This window comes from Pelobates fuscus, chromosome 6, assembly GCF_036172605.1.
Source record: "Pelobates fuscus isolate aPelFus1 chromosome 6, aPelFus1.pri, whole genome shotgun sequence".
Classification (NCBI taxonomy): domain Eukaryota; kingdom Metazoa; phylum Chordata; class Amphibia; order Anura; family Pelobatidae; genus Pelobates; species Pelobates fuscus.
The window spans coordinates 13,940,198-13,952,675 of record NC_086322.1 but is presented as its reverse complement, the minus strand read 5'-3'; the positions used below and the strand labels follow the sequence as shown (position 1 = coordinate 13,952,675).

The window sequence follows — 12,478 nt, the reverse complement described above, 5'->3', positions numbered from 1 at the left end:
AATCGCGGTCCACTGGAGAAGGAACTAGCAACCCACACAGTAATTTTGCTAAGATAACTATATATGGATACACTTGGAAAACTCAACATTGGCCAAAAAGCTTGAAAAGGTCAGTCTACATCCCAATCCTAAAAAAAGGCAATGCCAAAGAGTGCTCCAATTATCGAACAATTGCACTAATTTCACATGTCAGCAAGTTAATTCTTAAAATCCTACAAGCTTGACTCAAATTACCAGGTGTACAAGCTGGGTTCCGCAGAGGACGAGGCACAAGAGATCAATTTGCCAATGTACGATGGATAATAGAGAAAGCCATAGAGTTCCAGAAAAAACACTTCTGCTTCATAGACTATTCTAAAGCCTTTGACTGTGTGGATCACAACAACATGTGGCAAGTTCTTAAAGAGATGGGAGTATCAGATCATCTCATTTGCCTCCTGAGGAATCCGTATGTGGACCAAGAAGTCACAGTCAGAACCGAACATGGGACAACAGAATGGTTCGAGATTGGGAAAGGAGTGTGACAAGGTTGTATATTGTCACCTTATTTATTTAACTTATATATATGCGGAATACATAATGCGTAAGGCTGGGCTGGATGAATCCAAAGCTGGAATCGATATTGCTGGAAGAAATATCAACAACCTCAGATACGCGGACGATACTACTCTGATGGCTGAAAGGGAGGAGGAACTAAAGGACCTATCGATGAGGGTAAAAGAAGAGAGTGCAAAAGTTGGCTTGCTGCTTGACGTTAAAAAGACTAAGATCATGGCAAACAGCAATCTTAGTTCCTGGAAAATAGATAAGGAAGAAGTGAAGGCAGTGACAGATTTTATTTTCCTGTGATCCAAGATCTCTTCAGATGGTGACTGCAGTCATGAAATTAAAAGGCGTTTGATTCGGGGGAGGAAAGCTATGGCAAGCTTGGACAAGCTGGTAAAAACTAAAGATATTACACTATCAACAAAGGTCCGCATAGTCCGAACTATGGTATTCCCAGTAGTAACATACGGATGTGAGAGCTGGACTATAAAGAAGGCTGAGCGTCGTAGAATTGATACCTTGGAACTGTGGTGTTGGCGAAAACTGCTTAGAATCCCTTGGATTGCAAGAAGATCCAATAAATCCGTATTACAGGAAATCAAGACAAACTGTTCACTGGAAGCTATGATCATGATGCTGAAGCTCAAATATTTTGACAATACAATGAGAAAGCTTGGGGAAGCTAGTGCGTGTCTTGAGGATAGTGCTGCAGACCAAAGTTTCAAAACAAAATAGCATTTTTTGGAGGGGTATGCTATTGTAATAATTATCAAGGTAGAGGTGGTACCCCTTGTTCAGTAGCGGGTTCATTAGATCCCAAACTATTTTTCCGCTGGTCCCAACTACATCAGGGCAACCTGGGGGATCCCGGTGGCTATCTTTACCTTCATATACTCTGAAGGTATAAACATACCCACTGCTACTTTAACATAACTTATATAGCTTGATGCCATACCAGGATCTTTTGGCTGGGATGTATTGCTTGAACCCCAAGTCTACCCTTGTACTTCATGAGGGACTCGTCAATACATATATTCTTTTAGGGAGTATAAATTATGCCAAATTCTTTATTAAAATGATTAATTAAGGGGCGGATTTTATAAAGTTTATCATACTGCGCATGATCTCTAGGGTGGCACTTCGAATTATCATTGAAGTGCAGAAAACGCAGTACTGATTCGTATCTGGGCCTACTCATGGTCTGAGAGAAAATGGAGGTATTGCATACTGGGTTTTTGGACCAGTACATTCGGATCCTGGGCTTTTTCATAATTCCCATGGTTAGTGTCCAAAACTGTTTTAACTCTGGCACACTGGTGGGGTACCAGCTCCCTTTTGTGGCAAGGTGACTTGCTGCATTTTGTGCCAGATACTGCGCTGCATAAATATTTGTTTGTGTAACTATCTGCCCTAAAAAATCATCCCCAAGGAACAGCTCCATAAAATCCTGGGAGTTATAGCTGGTCACGTCTCCCTGAATACCAGGAGTCGCAGTGAACAGAGGGATGTCGGGGACAAAATTGTTAGGGGGCACCCAGATATCAGCGCCAGGAGCAGTGCCAGGGGTATCGTCACTTTCTCCATCTGTGTCTGGCACATAGTCACCCTCTGCACTCTCTGAGGCAGTGTCGGTTGCCTCTGAGTCGGCTGCTAATATATTATATGCCTCCTCGGCACTAAACCTTCTAAGCATGGTCAAAGCTTAAAATTAACTTTAACTAAATAACGTATTCTTTTTTAAACTTTTTTTTATACTTTTTTTGTTTTCTGAACTTTTTTTAATACTTTTTTAAAACTCTTAATAATTTTTAAAAACTTTAAAAAAAAAATGAACCCCTGTCGGTAAAAACAGAAATCAGATCACCGCTAAACACAGTGCTTACACCTAGGAAAGCAGAAATGCTTTGACTTAAAATAAACTACTTTTTTTTTTAACTTTTTTTTTTTTATACTTTTAAGAACTTTCTAAAATCCCCCCAAAAAACTCTGATCACAGTAAGTACTGTGATCAGTATTGTGATCACTGCTGTCAGGGATCAAAGGGTCAATCCTTGTTAATTTTTACAGGTAAAGGAGGTAATGTTTTTTTTTTTTTAAACGCTAAAACACTTTGTGTCGGCCAGGGACACAAAGTTGCAAACGATCCGTCTCTCTCCACTTCTAAACACACACAGAGGTGGAGGGAGGAGGATCAGAAGTCCCAGCAGCACTGTGACTGGATGTCACAGCGATCACATGTGCTGGGACAGCGCTATTGGCTGTTGCTGGTATTCCTCACACGCCGAGGCATCCAGCAACAGAGTTAACCCCACGATTGCCGCGATCTGGCGTTAACTTTAGTAATTGATGGAAATTTTCTATCAATCGTCCTTAAGGGTAGGTCTGCATTGACGAAAAATTTCAGTCAAGTGTCGTTAAGGGGTTAATTGAATAAACTCTATATTGACTCCACTAAGTGATGCAATGAAACAACACAGTTTAACCAAAGTAAAATGTCTCTGCGTGGGCCCTGTGTGGGATTCTTTGTGATGGCAGCCAGCAATCTGAGAACTAAATGATCTGTAGAGACAGCCAATAGGCTCTCTGATTGTTGGTACAGGCATTCCTGTTCATACCGGGAGCCTGCAGCGTTTATTATTAAAGCGGCCCCCTGTATCGAAATGATTATACCATCTCCCTTTCCACTTGCCTCTATTTATCTTGTTTTCCTTGTGCCAGATCCTAATATCTGGGTGCATCCATTTTTTCTCCTGTGCCTATCATGTCTGCTGTTCGCCCTTTTGTGGTATTCAGCTTACTGATGGATTGTGAGTAAACCGAACTTTGCTTTAAGCTCTGCTCATGAGGAAAATTAGTCCCCACATTTACTGAAAACTAGAGCACACATATTCAGACACAGGGAGCTATATATAAGTAGATTAGAGCTGCTTTAATGTGATTTACTTCAATGTCTAGTGCAAGCCTGATTTATACCTCGTGGTTGGGTTAGTCTATTTTTCTTTACAGATTGTGTGCTTGTCCTTTCTAGCCCAGGAGTCAGTATATGTGGTCATATCATACCCACAAACTGCAAAAGTGTACCCTATGAGGTCTTGTTTCGTGAAATAAAATGTTAGGACCATAGTGCAGAAAACTATATTACATCTTCTTCTCTTTAGTAGGTGGCAACGTAAAGCCCTAAAGAAAGGGGATAAATACTTTAATCAGTCAGGAAGCAGGGGATCTAATTAAATCCCTTTTCATGATTCCCAGGTCTCAAATCACAGATGACCCTGGGACAGGGAAGAACTGATTTTATTTAATAACTTGTGCTCATCATAAAGCACTAACCTGTTCCTTCAATTCATCGATGGTCTTCTCCATTTGAGACCCCTCCTCCTGTAGCTTCTCTTTATGCTGCCTTAACGTGTCTAGCTCAGTATTTTTTTTCTCCAACTGTTTCTGAACCTTGACGTGTTCCTGCTTCTCAGAGGCTGACAGATCTCGCATCCTGCAAATATCAGATATGTGACAATAAATCATGGTTCCAGGGTTCACACTGCTATCTACTGCTAACATAGGGTGCATTCAGCAATTCCAGGGTTCAACACCGCCAACTGCTGCTAACATAGGGTGCAGGGTTTACACTGCCAACTGATGCTAACATACAGTGCACTCAGCAATTCCAGGGTTTACACTGCCAACTGCTGCTAACATAGGGTGCACTCAGCAATTCCAAGGTTCACACCGCCAACTGCTGCTTACATAGGGTGCACTCAGCAATTGCAAGGTTCACACCGCCAACTGCTGCTAACATAGGGTGCACTCAGCAATTGCAAGGTTCACACCGCCAACTGCTGCTAACATAGGGGACACTCAGCAAATCCAGGATTCACACTGCTATCTACTGCTAACATATGGTGCACTCCGCAATTCCAGGGTTCACACCGCCAACTGCTGCTAACATAGGGTGCACTCAGCTATTCCAGGGTTCAACACCGCCAACTGCTGCTAACATAGGGTGCATTCAGCAATGTTAGGGTTCACACTGCCAACTGTTGCTAACATGGGGTGCACTCAGCTATTCTAGGGTTCACACTGCTATCTACTGCTAACATAGGGAACACTCAGCAATTCCAGGGTTCACACTGCTATCAAAAGGTGCACTCGGCTATTCACAGTTATCAAGCAATGGATTCACAAATTTGCACTGTGGATGCGTTCTGCAATCTCCCAAGTCATGGTCGCTGTCATGTTTGGTGATGGGTGACTGTGCGGATTGAAAATCCACAACAAACAAACTGAACGAATAGTGGAAGATTTACCTGACCAGAGCTTCCTTTAGTCGGGTGTTCTGTTCCTCCAGTTGTTTGACCTGATAACTGGACGCAGCTCCATCTGAACCTGAGGTCAAAGGAAATACTGCATGAAGCACCACAATCACATAGCGCTATCTACTTTAAATAACTATGCAACAGTTCTTCATGTAACTTCCAATCCTGGACGGATTGCAGACAATCCTAGGCCTGCAGTCCTAATTCACTAACAGGCCATCCCATGCTTCTACTGTATAATAAATAGTCTACACTTACTACAATTCAAATTATTTAGTAAGTATGGAATATTTATTATTTCTTAACGTCAATTTATTCTGTGACAGCAAAGATGAAATATAAATTAAAATATCATCTCCTGAGTAACAAATGCAAGTCAAGATAGTGTATAACCATATCAATCTGAAAAGACAAGGAAGACATTAACCCCACCATCCAACTATACTTGCCATATTTTTTTCCAACAGTTTTTCATAAATTCATAAATTACCATTCTCTTCTATTTCATGCTTTATGATCTCAAGGTCCATGGTGAGTTCCTCCACCTTCTCTTTCAAGGTCTCAACTTCCTGCTGCAAGGATTCTGCTCGCTCTTCTGCCATCTCTTTGTCAAGAGTGGCCATCTCAATGGCGTCAGCAGTGTCAGACATCTCCTCCATGTAACGTTCTCGAGCTTCTTGAGCCTCTTTGGCTTCCTGTAAACATTAACTCGCTTATACACTGTACTGGCTGTTTAACAAGAACAGACGTGTCCTTTTAAAGTAAAAAGATGCACAGAACTCCAATTGTGTTCTCCAGTTAATGGTTATAGAGGTGTAGGCACCCAAGGAGAAGTGGCAAATAAATAGAATACTGCTGATGCATAACTGGCCTAGTTTACCTGCGCTGATTTTATCTGCGTATGTTTTTGAGTATGTGTCTTGACTATTTTACATGTGCTTTAAGACAAGTATCATTGATAAAATATGCAGACAACGGGAGTCATATCTCACCTTCTTGGCTTCCTTGAGCTGCCGCTGGAGGTCTGCTTGTTGCTCTTGAATCTTGCTCTTCCATTCTTGCAGCTGTTCCAGCTGAAGTTTAGATTTTTCCAACTCCTTCAGTTTAGACTTGTCCTCAGCCCGCTTCATCTTTAAGGTCTCCAGTTTCTCATCCAAGTCTTTGACCTGGGCTCGCAGATTCTCCTCTTCCTGCAGCAAAGGGGAAAAACAATAACAAAAGGTACAAACTGGAAGGTGCCCCCATAATGAGAACCCAAACCTATTCTGGTACAGACTCAATATGACATGACTCCTATAAGTCAATTTATTGAACATATACATAGATCAGCAACAACATTAAAACCACAAGCCTAATATTGTGTAGCCTAATTTTGTTACAGGTTGTGCTGCCATTACAGGTCTGATGCAGTGAGGCATGGACTCCACAAGACCTCTGGAAGTGTCCTGTGGTATTTGGCACCAACACATTGCGAGGTGGGGCATCCATGGATCGAATTTGTTGTTCTAGCACTCACTATCTGGCTCTTGTTTGTCATGTCATCTGTCAGTGGTTTTAATGTTATGGCTAATCAGTGTATCTCAGGGCTCAGCAAATCCTAGGCGCCAAGTCGACATGGCGACTAGAAATTTTGTTCTGGCGCCTGGCATTTGCCATCTCTTCAGCGAAGGCCGCTGCCTGTGGCAGTATTGGAGCTGGCCGGCTGAGGTAACAAGGAGGCTGCGAGCATGGCAGCAATAATCTTCCTGCAGTTCCTCTCTTTTCCCTCAAGCGCTTTTTAGAAACTGCAGAAGGATAAAAGAGAAGCCACATTGAACCCCAGGGAAGGGATCCACTTCAGCTCTCCTAAAGGTGGGGGGGCAGGGTGAACATAAATTAAAATAAAAATGTCAACTTCTGAGTAAGAAAATGTGTGTGTCTGTCAGAGTGAAAGTGTGTGTGTGTGTGTGTCTGTCAGAGTGAAAGTGTGTGTGTGTGTCTGTCAGAGTGAGAGTGTGTGTGTGTGTGTCTGTCAGAGTGAGAGTGTGTGTGTGTGTGTCTGTCAGAGTGAGAGTGTGTGTGTGTGTGTCTGTCAGAGTGAGAGTGTGTGTGTCTGTCAGAGTGAGAGTGTGTGTGTGTGTCTGTCAGAGAGTGTGTGTATCTGTCAGAGTGAGAGTGTGTGTGTGTGTCAGAGTGAGAGAGTGTGTGTGTGTCAGTCAGAGTGAGAGAGTGTGTGTGTGTCTGTCAGAGTGAGAGAGTGTGTGTGTCTGTCAGAGTGAGAGAGTGAGTGTGTGTCTGTCAGAGTGAGAGTGTGTGTGTGTGTCTGTCAGAGAGTGTGTGTGTATCTGTCAGAGTGAGAGTGTGTGTGTATCTGTCAGAGTGAGAGTGTGTGTGTGTGTGTCAGTCAGAGTGAGAGTCTGTGTGTGTGTCAGTCAGAGTGAGAGAGTGTGTGTGTGTCTGTCAGAGTGAGAGAGTGTGTGTGTGTCTGTCAGAGTGAGAGAGTGTGTGTGTGTCTGTCAGAGTGAGAGAGTGTGTGTGTGTCCGTCAGAGTGAGAGAGTGTGTGTGTGTCTGTCAGAGTGAGAGAGTGTGTGTGTGTCTGTCAGAGTGAGAGAGTGTGTGTGTGTCTGTCAGAGTGAGAGAGTGTGTGTGTGTCTGTCAGAGTGAGAGAGTGTGTGTGTGTCTGTCAGAGTGAGAGAGTGTGTGTGTGTCTGTCAGAGTGAGAGAGTGTGTGTGTGTGTCAGAGTGAGAGTGTGTGTGTGTGTGTGTCAGAGTGAGAGTGTGTGTGTGTCTGTCAGAGTGAGAGAGTGTGTGTCTCTGTCAGAGTGAGAGAGTGTGTGTGTGTCTGTCAGAGTGAGAGAGTGTGTGTGTGTCTGTCAGAGTGAGAGAGTGTGTGTGTGTCTGTCAGAGTGAGAGAGTGTGTGTGTGTCAGAGTGAGAGTGTGTGTGTGTGTGTGTCAGAGTGAGAGTGTGTGTGTGTGTCTGTCAGAGTGAGAGAGTGTGTGTGTCTGTCAGAGTGAGAGAGTGTGTGTCTCTGTCAGAGTGAGAGAGTGTGTGTCTGTCAGAGTGAGAGAGTGTGTGTGTGTCTGTCAGAGTGAGAGAGTGTGTGTGTCTGTCAGAGTGAGAGAGTGAGTGTGTGTCTGTCAGAGTGAGAGTGTGTGCGTGTGTCTGTCAGAGTGGAAGTGTGTGTGTGTGTCTGTCAGAGTGAGAGTGTGTGTGTGTCTGTCAAAGTGAGAGTGAGAGTGTGTGTGTCTGTCAGAGTGAGAGTGTGTGTGTGTCTGTCAGAGTGAGAGTGAGTGTGTGTGTGTGTGTCTGTCAGAGTGAGAGTGTGTGTGTGTGTCTGTCAGAGTGAGAGTGTGTGTGTGTGTCTGTCAGAGTGAGAGTGTGTGTGTATCTGTCAGAGTGAGAGTGTGTGTGTATCTGTCAGAGTGAGAATGTGTGTGTATCTGTCAGAGTGAGAGTGTGTGTGTGTGTGTCTGTCAGAGTGAGAGTGTGTGTGTGTGTGTCTGTCAGAGTGAGAGTGTGTGTGTGTCTGTCAGAGTGAGAGTGTGTGTGTGTGTCTGTCAGAGTGAGAGTGTGTGTGTGTGTGTCTGTCAGAGTGAGAGTGTGTGTGTGTGTCTGTCAGAGTGAGAGTGTGTGTGTGTGTGTCTGTCAGAGTGAGAGTGTGTGTGTGTGTATCTGTCAGAGTGAGAGTGTGTGTGTGTGTATCTGTCAGAGTGAGAGAGTGTGTGTGTGTGTGTATCTGTCAGAGTGAGAGAGTGTGTGTGTCTGTCAGAGTGAGAGAGTGTGTGTGTCTGTCAGAGTGAGAGAGTGTGTGTGTCTGTCAGAGTGAGAGAGTGTGTGTGTCTGTCAGAGTGAGAGAGTGAGAGAGTGTGTGTGTGTGTCTGTCAGAGTGAGAGAGTGAGAGAGTGTGTGTGTGTCTGTCAGAGTGAGAGAGTGTGTGTGTGTCTGTTAGAGTGAGAGAGTGTGTGTGTGTGTCAGAGTGAGAGAGTGTGTGTGTGTGTCAGAGTGAGAGAGTGTGTGTGTGTCTGTCAGAGTGAGAGAGTGTGTGTGTGTCTGTCAGAGTGAAAGTGTGTGTGTGTGTCTGTCAGAGTGAAAGTGTGTGTGTATCTGTCAGAGTGAGAGTGTGTGTGTATCTGTCAGAGTGAGAGTGTGTGTGTGTGTGTCAGTCAGAGTGAGAGTCTGTGTGTGTGTCAGTCAGAGTGAGAGAGTGTGTGTGTGTCTGTCAGAGTGAGAGAGTGTGTGTGTGTCTGTCAGAGTGAGAGAGTGTGTGTGTGTCTGTCAGAGTGAGAGAGTGTGTGTGTGTCTGTCAGAGTGAGAGAGTGTGTGTGTGTCCGTCAGAGTGAGAGAGTGTGTGTGTGTCCGTCAGAGTGAGAGAGTGTGTGTGTGTCTGTCAGAGTGAGAGAGTGTGTGTGTGTCTGTCAGAGTGAGAGAGTGTGTGTGTGTGTGTGTCTGTCAGAGTGAGAGAGTGTGTGTGTGTCTGTCAGAGTGAGAGAGTGTGTGTGTGTCTGTCAGAGTGAGAGAGTGTGTGTGTGTCTGTCAGAGTGAGAGAGTGTGTGTGTGTGTCAGAGTGAGAGTGTGTGTGTGTGTGTGTCAGAGTTAGAGTGTGTGTGTGTGTCTGTCAGAGTGAGAGAGTGTGTGTGTGTCTGTCAGAGTGAGAGAGTGTGTGTGTGTCTGTTAGAGTGAGAGAGTGTGTGTGTGTGTGTCAGAGTGAGAGAGTGTGTGTGTGTGTCAGAGTGAGAGAGTGTGTGTGTGTGTCAGAGTGAGAGAGTGTGTGTGTGTCTGTCAGAGTGAGAGAGTGTGTGTGTGTCTGTCAGAGTGAGAGAGTGTGTGTGTCTGTCAGAGTGAAAGTGTGTGTGTGTCTGTCAGAGTGAGAGAGTGTGTGTGTGTCTGTCAGAGTGAGAGAGTGTGTGTGTGTCTGTCAGAGTGAGAGTGTGTGTGTGTCTGTCAGAGTGAGAGAGTGTGTGTGTCTGTCAGAGTGAGAGAGTGTGTGTGTGTCTGTCAGAGTGAGAGAGTGTGTGTGTCTGTCAGAGTGAGAGAGTGTGTGTGTGTGTGTGTGTGTCTGTCAGAGTGAGAGAGTGTGTGTGTGTCTGTCAGAGAGAGAGAGAGAGAGAGTGTGTGTCTGTCTGGATGTCTGTTTAGGTGACACCCCATCAAATCGCATGGGAAAGGTGTTTTTGCTCAAGTTATCCCCCACACCTGGTCCCTTCTCCATGTCTGAGATCATCAATCTTTATGATCTCAGCTAAGCCAATGCTTTCACATAGGACAAAGCACTGCGCCAATCAGCATCCTCTCATAGAGATGCTGAACATAGATGCTGTCCCAGGACCCACTAGTGGCCGTCTGAGTGACTGTCACTATAGGTGTTATTAGGTTACGTTTCTCTGAAAAGGCAATGTTTACATTGAAAAGCCTGCATGGACAGGCTATACACACTAGAACAACTGCATTAAGCTGTAGTGGTTCTGGTGACTATAATGTCCTCTTAAGAATTGCATTTTTCTTGTTGTCAGTTTAAAAAAAAAAAAAAACTAAAAAAAAACTGGCTCCTTACTTTTTTTTTTAGCTGACTTCAAGTCCTGGTGTATCTACTAGGCAACATTTATTGTTCATTAAGGACATAATAATAGCATGGTGGAAGAGAACAGATATCACTGATATATGTTAAGTAGATATTTTACCTTGCTTGGCCCCGGTGTTGGAAGTGGGGCCACCGGCGAGGTGAGAGCAGAAGAGGGTGAGGGGATGACGGGCGCTGCCAGCGGTGTCTGGGCCGGAGTACTGGGTTCGCTGCTGCTGATCTCTCCACATGATGCAGATGCAGAGCCAGAGGCCCCTGCAGTTCCACTGGAGGCTGCTGAACTGGAGGGCCGAGTAGGCTGGCAAGCAAACATTATCCAGCAAGAAAGTCATTACTCATTCATTAGATAAGTAAGCATAGAAAGACCTACTCCAACACAGCACTGGAGTAACCTTCTAAATAAATATCATTATTTGTGTTTTATAATCATGAGCAGAGCAGACCATAATATGGAAGCACATAATCTACAATATCTAAGCTTTGATCAGCATTGCATGTAGATAATAATCATATTATTCCCATAATGAATAAAACTGCACAGCTTCCTAAACATCTGAAGAATAGGAACCGATGAAGTAGAAAGGAGAGGATAACAGGATCTGTCAGAACTCAAAAGTTTGAGATAGCTTTCCAAGTTTAATGAATAATATAGTCTCTTACGTGAACAGATTTAATTTACCTTTTTTTTTATATATGGAATGGTGCAAGTTATAATGCTGGATGTACTGCATTGCATATCTGACAGATAGATACACACCATAATGAAACAGACCATACACTGTACATAGAAAGGACAGGGATCCAAAATACCTCAGGCAGAGACTGGATATAGTGAGGAGGACTAGACTATATCAGAGAAAAGGTATGTGCACTACATATACACAATATATACTGTATATTCTAGAATACATCTAGAAGCTGAACACAGATATGTCTTTGATCTAGAATACATCTGATTGAACACAGTGCACAGAGGAACGTGACCTAGAACACATTTAACAGAAGAAGTGAGAAAGCAGTCGTGAATGAGCCAAAGAAAATACAATCTGCATGTACTGGGCCATGATCTAGAATACATCCAAAATAGGCCCACATGACGCACAGAGAGGGGACAATGACCTAAATATAGATTTCATTCAGATAAGACACAATTAGGAATGTGATCTAGAACACATCTGGTAGCAGAATATCCACTATACATACAATAACATGTATTCTAGATTTTTAGTAAATTGATACCCTGATACACACCAATGCACATTACAATATGTTATGTGCTAGATAAACCTAGAAAAGGAAAATACTGTATATGATTTATATATACATCGCCAACATTGAAAATCTGTTTCTAGACACTTGAAACTCTTCTAGTAAATATCGTGATATTTAATGTTCAATGGTAGCAGCTAATTTGCCACCAACAATTCACACAATGTTGGACAATGGATACACAAACATACAAGTAATACATTTAGGTACAGAGATCGGAATAAGAGATGGATGTTACAATGTAAATGGAGCGAGATACGATTAACAACAAGTAAAATGCAATACACTGAGAATGGAAGAATGCCTGCTATCATACACTATGTATGTTGTGGAGTACGAAGGTAGAATACTGGAAACGCATGCTATAGGAGGAAAGTGTGCCAATTACTGCTCCTCTTACTTGGCACTTCTTTCTTCTCCTTCGTCTTTCCTTCTACCTTTTCTGTCTGCAGTCCTTACTGACAGCATTGCTTCTGACGGTTATCTCATCCCTGCTCCCAGAACTCATTTAGAGATATTTCACTGCCCGTGCTTTGCCCGTGATCCTCCTAAGGAGCATTAACTAAGGGGACCCTTTGTTCAGCACTTGTGGACTTATCACACTCACTATACGCAACTTTATTTGGCTCCCTTATTGACTGTTTGCAATATAAAGGTCTTCTTGGTGTATATATTACTTTACTGAGAGGGTAGTGGACGCATGGAATAGCCTTCCAGCTGAAGTGGTAAAGGTTAACACAGTGAGGGAGTTTAAGCATGCATGGGATAGGCATAACGGTATCCTAGATAT

General features: G+C 43.5%; 1 protein-coding gene across 8 annotated transcripts in view; it reads right to left on the bottom strand.

The window, feature by feature from the left end:
* DCTN1 (dynactin subunit 1) overlaps positions 1 to 12,478 on the bottom strand; it is a 120,590-nt gene that overhangs the window by 22,034 nt on the left and 86,078 nt on the right. For all 8 annotated transcript variants that reach the window (XM_063457532.1, XM_063457533.1, XM_063457535.1 and 5 more), the window contains 5 exons: positions 10,520 to 10,717; positions 5,852 to 6,049; positions 5,350 to 5,554; positions 4,851 to 4,929; positions 3,877 to 4,036 (listed from right to left, as the gene is read on the bottom strand). In XM_063457532.1, coding sequence (XP_063313602.1) covers positions 3,877 to 4,036; positions 4,851 to 4,929; positions 5,350 to 5,554; positions 5,852 to 6,049; positions 10,520 to 10,717 — 840 coding nt within the window. The remainder of the gene's footprint in view (positions 1 to 3,876; positions 4,037 to 4,850; positions 4,930 to 5,349; positions 5,555 to 5,851; positions 6,050 to 10,519; positions 10,718 to 12,478) is intronic.